At 47.4% G+C, this 15,012-nt stretch overlaps 4 protein-coding genes across 4 annotated transcripts; 3 read left to right on the top strand and 1 right to left on the bottom strand.

The window, feature by feature from the left end:
• Positions 1–3,408: 3,408 nt before the first annotated feature.
• On the bottom strand, positions 3,409–5,203 carry KD926_000221 (cytochrome P450; the record flags this gene model as incomplete). Its single annotated transcript, XM_053104156.1, has 3 exons — positions 3,409–4,106; positions 4,174–5,010; positions 5,071–5,203. 3 exons carry the CDS (start codon positions 5,201–5,203, stop codon positions 3,409–3,411), a joined length of 1,668 nt encoding a protein of 555 aa, XP_052952554.1.
• A 563-nt stretch (positions 5,204–5,766) lies between these two features.
• On the top strand, positions 5,767–7,220 carry KD926_000220 (cytochrome b5; the record flags this gene model as incomplete). The annotated part of the gene is made up of 2 exons (XM_053104155.1): positions 5,767–5,851; positions 5,905–7,220. The coding sequence occupies 2 exons, from the start codon at positions 5,767–5,769 to the stop codon at positions 7,218–7,220; spliced, it is 1,401 nt and encodes a 466-aa protein (XP_052952553.1).
• A 1,089-nt stretch (positions 7,221–8,309) lies between these two features.
• On the top strand, positions 8,310–10,308 carry KD926_000219 (putative 3-hydroxyacyl-CoA dehydrogenase; the record flags this gene model as incomplete). The annotated part of the gene is made up of 3 exons (XM_053104154.1): positions 8,310–8,394; positions 8,450–9,085; positions 9,209–10,308. The coding sequence occupies 3 exons, from the start codon at positions 8,310–8,312 to the stop codon at positions 10,306–10,308; spliced, it is 1,821 nt and encodes a 606-aa protein (XP_052952552.1).
• A 3,413-nt stretch (positions 10,309–13,721) lies between these two features.
• On the top strand, positions 13,722–14,495 carry KD926_000218 (class I SAM-dependent methyltransferase; the record flags this gene model as incomplete). Its single annotated transcript, XM_053104153.1, has 1 exon — positions 13,722–14,495. One exon carries the CDS (start codon positions 13,722–13,724, stop codon positions 14,493–14,495), a length of 774 nt encoding a protein of 257 aa, XP_052952551.1.
• Positions 14,496–15,012: the final 517 nt, after the last annotated feature.

Raw genomic sequence — 15,012 nt, 5'->3', positions numbered from 1 at the left:
GAATCTCACTAGGAACATCATCATGACTGTCAAGGAAAAGAAGGCCATCTTCCACTAATTCCGCCATGAGTTTCAGTTACCAACAGTACCAATCTTTGTTTTTGCACGATCTGGGACAGCACATTTTCCTACACACGTCTCGCCAAGCTGTCGGCTGGGCAAAGGCTACTTCAGCGTCAATCCGAGCGTCCCTTTCAGAAAGATGACGCAGTCTTATTAGATGAATTATCTTGCTATGTCAAATACCCCTATTTAGTGTTACGGTCAGGAGAAACAACCAAGAGACGATATGCATGGAAAAGAGCATTCCGATTTATTAGGTGATTGGATGAACCCTGGACCTCGGCAAGTGGATTTTTTCTATCTCCTTTCCAGAGTTCCGATTGGCCGCCACTCTTATTGTTCGGTATGCCGCGGCTGAGACCTCGGGAATGACAATTTAGGCAATCTGCGCATCAAGTATCTGTCTGAGCGCACATCACAAAGAACACTGGATTTGCCTTGGTATGCAATTTTATATATCCAAAAAAGCAAGACCTCGGAAACCTCAGTCATAATTTAGCATGTTTCCCTACCATCACAAAGGGCGAGAAAAGGCGTTGCCCAGACGCCCTTTCAACTGCAATTTCTCAGCCTCATAGCAGTCACTTGCAAGGGTTTGCCCTCCTTCATCAATTTCTATCTTGGAAATACTACAAATCCAAATATGCATAATGCATTTACCTTGTCAGTTCCACCAAGTGCTAGTTCCATCTCCCACAAGAGTCTTTAACCTCGGAATTGGCCTAGAAGCAACCAAACCCACCATCATACGAGGCCAGATCCTCGAGCTCGCCCCCGGTGGAGCTGTCCAAAGCTTCCTTACGTCCAACCAAGTGCTATCCGATAGTGTAGCGATAGACTCAGTCAGTGGGCGCGTATTCTGGACCTCCATGGCTGTGCCAGGTCTAAAGGATAGCGCTATCTACTCAGCCAGTCTCGATGGAAGCGACATCCAAACGGTCGTGGCGTCTAGTGGTGTGGTCAATGCTCCAAAGTGGCTCACTCTCGATGAAACGAAGAAAATGCTCTATTTTTCTGACCAAAGTGGACTCACTTTTTATCGGTGTAACTTTGATGGGTTAAATCTGCAAACACTTATGTGGACTGCAGGCTTTAAGAAATCAAAAGATGGGACGGATAGAGAGAAGTGGCGTGCGGGTATTATTGCTGCGATGGGGTTGAGCAAGTTCTGCTGGAGGCGGAAGAGTTTCACGATTGGTCGACTCGGGTGGATTTACTGCGCTGATAAATGTAAATGTGTTTGTGGGCCAGAGCTTGACATGCAAACGTGATGTGCTTTGAATTTAACCGATTTGTCGGAGCCTGTTTATACTGCGGAAGATGAAGTGTTTTGCATTATGTATTGGAAGAAGTTTCATGGCGGAAGGAGGTATGTGGTTCCACAGAGACTTTATTGAGGTGGACAGGACATCATCAGTTTCTATTCATACCCTACCTTAGCTGAATTTTGTTATTCTTTATTGTGTTTTTCACGTGCATTCTTACCTTGGTTCTTCTTTTTCTAGGTCAAGGTTATGTATCCTATGCAAAATAAGCAATCAATATTAGCAAAACACCTATACTTCGTGACCCTTCGGCGGCTTCCTAGAACTTGTATTCATGCTTGATAACAGCCTCAGTGGCATTAAGATTACCTTACTCCCGCGTGGCCCAGTTCCCCTTTTGAAGTGCCTAGATTCTAGGCACTATTCGTCTACGAGGCTGGGGTAATCACTGGCTGACACGTGAAGGTACCCAGGCGAAAGGAAAGAGAATAATGAAGTGGACGTTTCGGGCGTAAATATATCAGTCTCCAAGATACCAGAAGTGGCTGCTGCCTGTGCGAACGGACAGGGAAATTCGAGACAATCTGGAAACCGCAAATAGCCACCTATCCAAGATGGTTATAAGGACATCCAGTTTCACAGTTATTGACTTTCCGCATTATTGGTACTCCTGCAGATATTCCACCCCTATTCTGGCTTTGCTGTTTGATGACGACTATCTCCACTAAATTCCACGGTCAGAGATTGCTTTATCACATGAGGACTGGGAAGAACCACTATGTATACCAAGATTCATTTACGAGACATACAAGAATTATACATTTCCCACGAGGTGGCTTACCTCTCAGGAAAGCTGCCTTGATCACCATCCGGACTATTGGTATATTCTGTTTTGCACCCCAATTAGCCGAAATAGATTCCCTTTAAGCTAATATCAATGCAGCTATGGACTGAGAGAACGGCCACATCTTTCATTTCTGTGCACATCCCTGTTTATTCCTCGCCCCCACAGGTCAGAATTTCAATATTTAGCGAGCTGATACGCTTCGGTACTTTGTTTTGGCTCACTATAGGGGAGTATTGACCTGGGCAATATAAGGCCCTCAGCATTCACCGCTACAGCAGAATTCTATAGCTTACGGAGATTTGCACCATGGCTTATAATTGGCTTGACCCTCTACTACTATTTCTGGCACGGGTCCGTAGGAGTCTTCTACAGGTATCTCAAATGATGTTATGGGCTCGATCTCCCGCCATCCTTTTTTTTTCTCGCGTCATCAAGCCTCTGAAGCCCTATGACAGACATTGGATACTTCGGTAAATTACTGTCATGGCTTCGACTGATTTGTTGTTTCTATCTCCTCTGTGGCAGCAATATACCCACAGCAGATTTAGCGACCAAGGACGGGCCGGTGTCCTAGGGAATACGATGAAAATAGAAAAAGCTTACTATATCATCATCCCGGCAATAATTGGCATCACTTGGATGCCGCTTTTATGAAACAAACTTGGTAGTATACGTTCTGACTAATACCGGAAACAGATGGGCCATCACTGGACTCTCCTCCACATGTGGGCTTAACTTTGGTGGAATGACTCAATATTGGTATTGGTGACTGTATACCAGATTTTAGCGAGTCTTTTCCAGGAAACGGTTTATAAACAGATCCCAGAGCCCGTGTTTATCGTGCAATGTTCTAACTTAGACCAGGTATGGCCATAGTCGGACATTTGACCGAGAATTGTATATATATTTTGCCTGCAGTGTAACGTCATATTTCCTAACTTTCAAAATCTTCTTGCGACGTGCATCACACACCTCCACCAAGCTTTGTGTTGTTGAGAAGTACAACCCTAGAGGAAAAAACTTTCATATTCATTTTGCACACAGTGCGTGCCTGGATAGCCTTCAAACTGCCTGTTGTAATATACCTCTAATTTGCAATGTATTTAACAAGCGCATAAAACACCACTGGCCTTAAATAAACGTGGGAAACAATCATTTATTGAACTGCAGCTATACAATTCATATGAACTCCTCAAAGAATGACTCCTAAATTTGTTCAAAAAGTCATATGCCTTAAGCAGTGGCACTTCGCGACTTGCCCGGCCATCTAGCTCTCCGCTCTGCGCGCACGTAAAGGTTGTTGGGTCTGATAAGCTGGAACATTGGGTCGTACTGGATGGGGTCATTACCCTCTCGGGAGAACTTGTAACGGTAGATAAGCTTGGGCAAAAAGACCTTGATCTCCTGAAGTGCAAAATTGAACCCAATACACATACGAGGCCCCATTGCAAAGGGGATATATGTCGCTTTGTGTCTGGATTTCACTTCCGCAGTATCCCAACGGTCAGGGTTGAACCGAGCAGGATTGTCCCAAAGATCAGGATGGTTATGAATGTGGTGAAGTGCAGGAATTACAACTGAGTCCTTGGGTAGCTTATACCCCCCTGGTAGGATCAGATCAACCTTGGCCGTCCGGCCCGGTTGGAAAGAGGGGTTGTGGCGACGCTGAGTTTCCTTGATATACTTGTCGAGGAACTCCAGTTCGTCGGTGAAATCCGCCGTCATTTCGGTGTTTTCATCAAATCCGTGGTCAATCAACTCTTGGAGAAGGCGCTCCTGCATGCCTTCGTACATGCAGAGACCATAGATAAGCCAAGATAGGAGAGAGCTGGTGGTAGTGAAGCCAGCACCGGTAGCCACGACTAGGGCCCAGACTACGCTCGACTTTGGTAATTTCTCGCCCTTGCTGTCGGTCGCACGAACGGCATAATCTGTGAAAGGTCAGCCCGACAGTATTCCCAAAGGGTTGGCCACCAAAGAACGGTGTCTGATACATACCAACCATGTTGCCTGCCGTCAAGGCAGCGTCTTGTAAAGGAAGATCCTCGACTCCTGCTCTCGAAGCGTTCTTCATCGACTCCTCTACCATGCCCTCGACGCGGGCCTTCAGGACTTTTAGTCGTTTTGGGTCACCAAATGGCAGAGCGCTGTACCAATCGCCCTTGGAGGTGACTTTCTTGTTTAGAGCAAGGATCTCAGCAATGTTGTGGACCATCTCATGGATGGGGGCTTCAGGTGTCTCGAAATGGTGAAAATCCATCCCAAGTGTAAGTTTGCCAACAGCTTGAGAGCCCATCTTCAGCATGTACTGGTAGACGTTCCAAGCCTCACCCTGTTCGTCTAAATTATCAAACACCTTGAAAGAGTCCTCCACGGTCTTTTGCATCGTTGGGGCGTAGTGTCGGACTGCCTTGGGGCCGAGGGCAGGAGGCAAGAACTTGTGAGCTACCTTCCATTCTGGGGTGTCGGTATCGCCAAGGAAAACGCCAGCAGCAGGAGTCTTCAAGGCGTACAGAGGATGGGATTCATTGATTTTCTTGGTGAAAAAATCAGATTCAGAGAAAGCAATAGCAGCAATATTCGGATCATTGGTCTGGTAGGTGATGCGACCTAAGTTATTTGTTTTTATGACTGGCCCGTACATGTCGAAAAGGCGCTGATGGTTTCCAAGATGATCGGGGTAAACTTCGAAGAAGGTGCCGACGAAGGGCAATTCCTTGGGGCAGGGAGGGTCGCGAACCGCTTGTCCATCAATTGTCAGTGGCACAGGACCCGCTTCTGCCAGTACCTCTGATACCTCTGTTAGGACAGTATTCGTTCCCTGGAAACCGATTCCTGTGTGCGCGCTGTCAGAAAAAATAATTGAGAAATGGATCTGCTGTCGGGACTACAAACCATTTGGCTGCACGATGGCAAAATGAGCAGCAATTAGATGTTTCAGACCGTCGATGGTGTTGGAAGCATCTACCTGGATTTCCTTTGCAGAGGATGGACTTTGTCCAAGGAGGTAGAATGTTTGCGAAGGCATGATATGTGTCTGGGCGATTCAGCTTTTGTAACAACGCCAAATAGTTCCGTAGGTATTGGTTGGCTGTACGAGAAGCAAGTTTTATGATGCTCGACGTTTATATACTCTCCCGGAGGCAGCCCTGAGGATAGCCAGTGACGCTCCGGCCCATTTTCCGCTTGGCTCCTCGGTCTACAAAGTTTCGGCATACGCAAGGAGTTCGCCTTTCAAGGTAAAACGTCTGGATGTTGTCACCGTATCTGTTCCTCGGGGGGGGTTTTCCACTTTGGTATTACTAAACAGTTCCGAGGTCTCGGAATGCCGCGCTTCAGTATCCGATGCAATTCCAAAACCAGCAAGGGCTTTCCTCGGCTGGCTAAAGTCAAATTGAAAACATCCTATTCGTCAATTTCTAAAGCCAGTACTACTACCTCATTGCCTGGGCCGTTATATAAGATGTTCGCATACAGATGTAGCCACATCTCGTGGATTTTTTTACATATCTTAAACTTGGAATACCAAAAGCATTACCCTTGTTCATCTATTCTACGTCAAAGCAAAAACTTGATCTGAAGATTGCGACAATGACAACCACAAAGGAATTCACCCTGGACGACGTTAACGCACACAAGAGCAAAACCGACTTGTGGGTTGCGATTCACGGAAAAGGTGAGCATATTACTTCCCCCATACTGCAACTTTTTAAATATTTATATTCCTAGTCTACGACGTGACGAAGTACATAAAGGACCATCCTGGTGGTATTGATGTACTGGTCGATGTTGCTGGGCAAGACGCAACGCAGGCGTACGAAGATGTGGGACACTCGGAGGACGCGAACGAGATTTTAGAAACCTTCCTGGTTGGCACGTTGAAAGACGCGGAGGAATACAAGGCTCCTCCAGCAATCCGGGTTATCCAGGAGTCTGCAGCGCAACAACCCACAAAGACCGATTCGGGCGCTGTCCGCACCCTTGGAATCACTACTTGCTCGGCCCTTTCGCTTTACCTGGCCGTCACTTCTATCAGGTCATACTTGAACCTCCATGACCTGGCCAAGTTACTTCCCAACCTAGCTCACCTGTCATCGAGCAAGCTTTCTGTCTATCTCCCTCATGGCGGCTTTGTCAACGGAGTTGCCGCCACTGCCTGTGTCTGTGCTATACTAGGTGGTGTGGTCGGATCCCGTCTTTCGAAGCTCACTGAGATTGACTCGGGGTTCACAAAATATCCCCCTCGCATCAAAAGAAGCACCATCCTCAAGCAAGACCCTCACCTTACTCCGGGATTCCTTCAGCCAAAGGAATACAGGACTCTGCCCCTGGTTGCAAAGAACCTTCTGGCTCCTAATGTCTATCGCTTCGTCTTCCAGCTCCCTCATAAGACCGATGTCATTGGTTTACCCATTGGTCAACACGTTGCCATCAAAGCAACAATCAATGGCCAATCCGTGGCCCGGTCATACACTCCAACGTCAAACAATCTCGATCTAGGCAAATTGGAGCTTGTGATCAAGTGCTACCCAGACGGGCTGCTCACCGGACAGTACCTTGCCAATCTCAAGATTGGCGATAAGGTCCTATTCCGGGGCCCTAAGGGCGCGATGCGATACAAAAAGGGTCTGTGTAAGAAACTGGGAATGATTGCTGGAGGCACTGGTATTACACCCATGTACCAGCTTATTCGTGCAATCTGTGAAGACGAGACAGACACTACTGAAATTTCGCTGATTTACGCCAACCGCTCCGAAGAAGATATTCTTTTGCGGGACGAGTTGGATGCATTTGCCTCCTCGTGTCCGGGGACGCTTAAGATCTGGTACATGTTGGACCATCCACCTAAGAACTGGCGGTATGGCAAGGGCTATGTCACGCCTGAGGTCATGCGTGAAAGTCTCCCTGGGCCGTCGCAGGATAGCAAAGTCATGCTTTGTGGCCCTCCTGGCATGGTCAACGCAGCAAAGAAGGGATTAGTTGGTCTGGGATTCCAGGCCCCGGGGGCAGTGTCCAAAATGACAGACCAACTTTTCTCTTTCTAAATTTCTGCCTTCTACCTAGACTTTTTTGCCTTTGTTTTCCTTTTATTTTCTTTGGTTCGGAGTAATTTCGATTGTGTTATTAGAGATCTTTAGTCTAGCACTGTCTTTCGCATAGTATCATTTACGCGCTTTATTTATTAGCCCTATTCGTAAATCTGTGAGTTTGACCAAACACTATAACATATGTTGCAACAGAAATTATTAATTTCTTTCTCTCTTTTTCCTTTTCGTTTCTGTTGCAATTTATAGTCTCATCGCCTGCTCTATGCCAGGACTCATAAGCGATGGTGCAGCCTTATAGTCAAATCTAATCACTAGCCTCAGGCAGGCGGCATTTCACCTAACTAAAGCGTTGATGTATAGGCCACTCAAATGATATGACTGTTCGAGAGCGAACGATGGGCTCACGTTATCCCAAGGAGTCCAGGATAGCTTATTGTCAATCCTTACCGTGAAGAGCATTAGTGTTAACAGTGGGACCACTGATCCAGGACCGCGACACAAACCCCAGTGTCTTCCGAGGAATACTGGTTCCACTTACCGACTTGTCCGAGGTACCGTAAAGGTCTCACGCCGCAAAGCGTACGGGATGCGGAGATGGATTGCAGCAGGGTTCTGACCAATCGGAATACATGCCATCCTTCCTCCTCAGGGATATGGTCTCATAATGAGGAACATCTTACCTGGAGGTCTATCAGCGGCTGTTGCGGCAAGTGTAAAGATAACCATAATGCAGATACTGTAGCCCCGGCGGATTGATCGTCCCAGGGACCGAGGACAATTGGAAACTGCCCTATAGAAAAAGTATCCTCGGATTTCTAGGAAGCCACGGATAGTTCGGTTCGCCGCCATCTATCCAGATTCCAACATTGCGCGGCCCGAAATCATCCCTGCTGCAGCTGTAGCAAAGGATACTCCGTGCCGAAATACTGCATGCATTCTAAAAACTACATAAACCCAGACGACCATGCGAATCTACAACTGCCAGGTAACTGACGCTGTTTTGGTACATACTACTTCATATAATCCGTCGGAACTTGTGACAAGTTCTATTAAAGTCAGATAAATTTACACATCATCTTTGCGAAAATGAGCCCAAATTGGCAGCCACCTAAGGACTACCGCGAACGTCCTGTTGTCGTCCTTGGCGCAGGAGTCTTAGGACGTCGAGTCGGTATGTAAATACGTCCAAGTTGGTTCGCAATCCATTGCATTAACAGCCTTCGCAGCTTGCATTTGGGCATCAGCAGGATACGATGTCTATGTCCGTGATCCGAGCCCGGAACAGCGCGCAGACTGCGTCGCCTATGTGAACCAACATGTCGCCTCGTACGCAGAGCACACGGGAGCGGAACCCGGCGAAATCGCAGCATTTGAGGATTTGGCGCAGGCAATCAGCAATGCCTGGCTCGTTATCGAGGCTGTTCCAGAGAAAATCCAACTGAAGATTGATACTTTCGCTCAGCTCGACAAGCTTGCTCCGAGGGACTGTATTTTGGCATCCAATTCATCCTCCTACAAGTCCTCGGAGATGCTTGAGAAGGTGTCAGATGAAACCAAGCCTCGTATCCTGAACATGCATTACTACATGCCTCCACAGGTGATGGTTGTAGAACTGATGACGGATGGCTTTACCGAGCCATCCATCCTTCAGTTCATGACCGAGCGCTCGAAGGAAGCAGGTACCAAGCCATACACTGCAAGAAAGGAGTCTACTGGGTTTATTTTCAACCGCCTATGGGCGGCCGTCAAGCGGGAGTGTCTAACGATCCTAGCCGAGGACGTTTCTACGCCTAGCGAGATTGACTCGATATGGGCAGATATGTTTCTCAAGGGATCGGTTCTGCCTTGCAAGGGCATAGACAGTATGTAATTCCCTTTACCTCTCTGCCTCCCCAGTTGCACTCTTCGCTCTACTGCTTTTTTCGAATCGTAGCATGAATTTCTCGCGGTCTTCGGGTTTAATTCTGACCATACTATCTCTATAGGCGTCGGTCTGGACACCGTGGCCTTCATCGAGAAGCACTACATCGCCGAGCGAGGCCTCTCAGCTGACAAAACCGTCGACTTTCTCCAAAAGAACTACCTGGACCAAGGCAAGCTCGGGGCCAAGTGCCCCGAGGGCGGCCTTTACCCACCCACAGAAATCGCTAAACCTGATATCGAGAGCCCCAGTCTCCTAGTTCTTGATATTGGATTGTCATCGAAAGAACCGAGCTTCAAAGCAGGCGAAATTCTTCAGGTCTCACTGGATGGGAATGTGCAGAAAGTCATTGCTACGGGGCAAGCTCTCCCGGATGGGATTGCTGTAGACCCCAGCAACAAGCGCATCTTCTGGACCAACATGGGCATTCCTGGAAAGGACGATGGGGCTGTGTTCTCGGCCAACTTGGATGGAACTGATATCCAAACTGTTGTCGCGCCAGGGACCATCAACACTCCCAAACAGTTGGCACTGGACCTAACGTCGAAGAAAGTCTACTTCTGTGACCGTGAGGGGCTCCGTGTTATTCGTTGTAATTACGATGGTTCGGAGTTTGAGGTCTTGGTTCAAGCTGGGGACCCCAGCAATGCCGTCGAATCTCAAGATGCCCTGAACTGGTGTGTTGGTATTACTGTAGCCCCAAGACTCGGCAAGTTCTACTGGACCCAAAAAGGCCCATCTAAGGGCGGACAGGGGAGGATTTTCTCCGCCAGCATCACGACACCGCAAGGACAGTCCGTGTCTACTAGAGATGACATCCAGATCATCTTGAGGGGACTTCCGGAACCGATTGACCTGGAGATTGACGAAGACACTCGCACGCTTTACTGGACAGACCGTGGGGAACTCCCGTTCGGAAACTCCTTGAACCGACTTTGCCTCGATCACTTCGGCTTTCCCCTGCCTAGCCCGTCCCGTCTGGGATACGAAGTGCTCAACAGGAATCTGAACGAAGCCATTGGCTTGAAATTGGACCTTTCCAAAAACAGCATCTATTTGACCGATCTTGGTGGTAATCTCTATCGTTGCAACCATGACGGAAAACACAGGGTCAAGTTGCTATCCGACGAAAATAGGGCATTGACGGGGCTTGCATTTGCCTGATTGCCAGGTTTGTCAAAGTGTCCGCGGAAGGTGATCTCTGATTTGGGCTTCAAATATTAGCCTTCTTAGGTAATAATAGATATAGTGAAACCAGATACATAATGGATATATACATTGCAGGCTCAGTGATATATCTAGAACAGGGCAACAGAGTAAATGCATGGGCAAGCCACAGAGTTAGGCTATCAGACAGGTACATAGATAAGAAAAAGACACAGCTCGAAGGTCAGGAACAGGATCAAGGTCAGTATTTGAGAATAATCGGTCAATTAGGCAGTCAGGGCAGGGGACCGTGATAGGAGTTTAGTTAAGGCATAGATCATTTCTTTATATTTGAAGCCATCGTCAAGGTAATAGCCAATATTTTCAAGAATGGAAAGGTTATTGTTGCTTGTTATAGCACCTAGAGATAATACAATCGTTTTGCATGTTGATTTTAGCTCAGATTTTAAATTGTAGCCTTTCAACTAATCCATGAGCAGCTGCCGAAGTGTAAATCATGATTGCTCAAATAATGACAGCTGCAGCGTCAATCATCAGAGTAGATCTACAGAAGTATACTACCTTATTCCAATGGTGGGATTCAAAAATCCAAAGAAAGCGACCGGCCAGCCTATAAAGCTACCCTATTAGTCCCTGTTTTTAGACCTGCCACTTGCACTGTGAACGTGGCAGTCTTGGTTCTGCGAAGCTGAGCTCTATCTGTTACTCGTCTCATTTGCAAGCCCACCATATTTGCACCACGAACGCAGCTAGGTGGCAAGTACCAATCAGGGAAGAGGAAAGAGCGTAATAGCTCTTATCAACGGAGTGCCTACGAAGCTGTGCAACACAGCGCAGCAGTATCAGCTAAGTTTTGCAGCCGCCGGATAAGGGAACGGCTAGGAAGCGAATCCAGGCACAAATGCCACTATTGGCCTCGCCGAGGTTCAAAGTTCTCCCTGGTGAAGTGGTACATGTAAGGTCTAGAAAACCTATATAGCGAGAGTAGATACCTGAATATTGCCGTTAGACACAACAAGTTAGCGCATGAATTCAGTTAAACCACCAACTAACTGAGGTTATGACGACACAAGGGACCACAGGTTTCTGTTAAACTAACCTCTTTGATCCAGAACACAGCTCCCAACCTGTAGCCACGGATACACCGGGCATATCATTCTCCCGCATCGTCTATAAATTTTGTGAGAATGAACGAAACTAACAAAATAGAGTTACTGCGTCTACTCTGATTACACTTACCTTGTGCAACAGACATCAAAGACGCGTCCAAAACAAAGGCCCCGAACTTGTACCAGAAGCGACGATCAAGTAAAATACATCTAACCGCAAGTCATCTTCCAATGTACTCCAAAGTATTTCTCTTTCGACGGGCCATTAATGAAGAAATTGAATGTAATTGGGTTCTTTTCACTTGAGAGCGACTGACCGAGACTGCTAGATGAGGGAGCCTTTTGCAAGTTTAAGTAGTCTTAATGCATTGTCTTTCAATTTCAGTGCTTTAGTTTACAAAGCAGTCAGTGAGTCTGTCAAGGGTGTTCGAGGTTCTGGAGCCCAGCAAGGATCCCAAGAGCCAGTTTGGGTTTTCTTAGATCTACGATTCCTCTATACTACCATGCGTAAGCTATGATAACATTGTGTGATTTCCGTACGAATTTTTGATATGACGTCTACTGACACATGTACTACGTATCGACTATCATGCCAGCTATGTCTACAGGTTGCTTGGACAAGAAAGAATAGGGCTCTATGTAAGGAATTTACCCCGATTAGAATGAATCTGTTATGTCTTTATACTGTAGATAACAAACCTTCCAGACCAGGATAGCCACAAATAATCAACACTACGTCCTAATTTTCGAGTCTTATTCTTTTAATCAGTATCATTGATCCTCAGTAGTATGCCTTTTGATGAGGAAACATTGGCATGTCATTCTACTATGTAGGTATTTAGGATCAAAACTCAGAAAATATCTATCAGCTGTTTGATGTTCCGAGGATTCTTGACTCTTAGGATATCCAGGGTTCCTCCCATGAACATCTGGGCGTGTGCTGTCTTTTGACGGAGAAAACCCAGAAAAAAGTTTGCGATGTTGGTACAGCGCGGTAGTACGGCATTTCCTACAGGAGAAAAGGTCGTGGTCATCAGAAAGAAAAATAGCTTCCCTTATTCGTCATTTTCTTGATGGCAATGCTGGGTTTTTTGGGGAGTGTGGCGGGCAAAAGTGGACTAGGAGTGGAAAAACGGGAAAGGGGGAGATCGCTAGCTGGGGTGCAGTTTATTGAGGTTACTCACTCAGGGCACTCAGTCTTCCGCTCATCCCGTGCTCAGGTCTACTCAGCGAGCAAAAAGCGGCGAGGGGTGAGCACCAAAACGGAAAGGGAAAGCTGTCAACCTGGCTAGAAAATCAATTGAAGTACATATGTAACTGCTCTCTCTCTCCCCATCGACGAATATCGCAGCCTTCCAAAACTGATCACGACACAAGACCCTGACAGGTGAAAATGGCCACCAAACTGACCAACACTTCAGCGGTGAGGTCCCTCGAGAGCCCTCCTCTCCAGAAAACCCTTGTTGAAGCAAAAGAAAATATCTGGATTTGATCACCTGATTAATCGGACTCGACACATCTAGCAGATCTAGCTCGGAGCAGCTAGAGAACGGCATCCATCTTGATTGCGAGCTCGTAAATACCAGAAGGCGATCCGACCGGACACGACCGGACATTTGGATCGGTAAGAGTCGCAACTCTGGAATCTGGAATGAGAGCTCTGCGCTCGACCAGTATCCCAGTACGGACGGGATTCGCACCCTGCTATTTGCAGGTGTCACCACCGATCAGTGCATTGGCGCCCATGCTCAAGATTTTGATACTATCATGCTGAAGTGTGGCTGTGAAGCTGACAATTCGCCGTATGCGGAAGCAATTTGCGAGTTCAAGACTGGGGCTTTTTAACCAGCTGCAAGGCCATTGTGAAGGCAGCGGGACTAGATTGCTATGTTAGAAGTGCCTGTTATAGAAGTTATGCAAAGCCAAGGTTGTGACACTGAGTCTTTCATCCCTCCACTGTTAGAAGTAGTCAGAATTCAGAAATACTCGCCAGACCAGGTGGAACCCGAATCCTACCGACGTCGCAAATGCGGGGAAGACCGGTTTGTTTGTCGCAAAAAGGCAGACAATTCCGCAGGAGGATCTCGTTCAGTCCCTATGACGTCTTATGTCTGATAAAGCAGATAAAAAGCGTATTTTCACTCTCCATGGCGGACGTGATTTCCCTCCTTTCTAACACAGCGTTTCATGAAGAGCTGCCCCAAACAATACCACCCATAAGCCTGTATCGTGAAAGCTACTCGAAGGTGTAACATATTAAAGACCACCGCCTGGGTCTGTCCATTTATTCGATACCTCATAATGGCGAGCACAGAGTCCCAAATCCGATCCCTCCCTGTGGAGGACCTCTATTCGCGGTGGGGAGCTGGCTACAACCAAGGTCGCGTCAACAATCTCCAGGGTCTCGACGATGTTCAGCTCGAGACGTTTCTACCGAAGTACATCTCGCTATTGAAAAGTGCCTTCCCCGAGCCTCTCAGAGTGGTCGACTTCGGCTGTGGCACCGGACGCAACACCTTCAAGTTAGCGACCGTGCTACCTGGCTCCGAGATTGTCGGTCTCGACGCGACAAAGAGTCTTCTAGATGTCGCTGAAAAGCAGTCACAGGATCTATTCGCCACCACTCCAGCCGAACGCAGGGCCAAGACTGTATCTTTCGAGGTTTATAACCCGCTAAAAGAGGGTTCCCGAATCCCACCTTCCGCTGAACAAGCCCGGGGAATCATCTGTACGCTGGTGCTTGTGCACTTGGAGTTGCCTGGATTCTTCAAGATGTGTGACGACATGCTCGTTCCAGGTGGATACTTGCTCATCACCAATACACACTCGGACCTGGCGAAGATATCGCACGGCAGCTTTCTAGACCCCGAGACCGGGGAACGTCTCTGGAGCGACGATCACATACACACCATTGATGACGTGAAGGATGAGGGAGGGAAATGGGGATTCGAGTTATTGGAGATACAGGAGGGTATCCCGGAAGACCCAAACATGGTTGGAGCAATGCGTGGACACTGGGAGGGCGTTAAATGTTGGGCTGGCTTCATCTTACGGAAGTCACCAAAAACACTGTAACGCATTGAATCTCGATTCGGTTGGATGAAGCGCCATATTAAGGCCCGCAATCCCCAGGCTCGAACGGAAGGTAGAATATTGATTGATTGATTGACAATGTGCTTATAACGGCAATTGAAAACGAAAGTAAACTGAAAGTCAAACTCTCAGAAGGCTTTGCCTCTCGCCTTTGATGCTGTATATCTGTCCTTGATTTGTTCTAACCCTTGTGAGGTTCGAGTCCGCTTGATTTTGCCCTTCATGAGGTAAAAGCAATTTCCGTCGACCGTCTTCCAAAATCCCTACATCAGCCAGAAAATCACGTTTTCCAGCGGAGTCAAGTCGTAAATTTCCCCAGAGAAGTCTGTCGTGTCAAAGTGCAGCTTATCCCACCGACTGGCACGCCAAGTAAACCATGGTGGCCAAATTATGTCCAGAGTGAGGTCTCATGGCAAAGAGTGCTTGAAAAAATGGAAGGATACAGAGATACAGTTTCCCCAATGTTCATTTTTCCTAAGAGGCCGCAGTGTAGCCTCCT

Source organism: Aspergillus affinis, assembly GCF_023601865.1.
Source record: "Aspergillus affinis strain CMG 70 chromosome Unknown NODE_105_length_128453_cov_87_050859, whole genome shotgun sequence".
In the NCBI taxonomy this organism is placed as follows: domain Eukaryota; kingdom Fungi; phylum Ascomycota; class Eurotiomycetes; order Eurotiales; family Aspergillaceae; genus Aspergillus; species Aspergillus affinis.
This window is presented reverse-complemented; position numbering and strand designations above follow the sequence as displayed.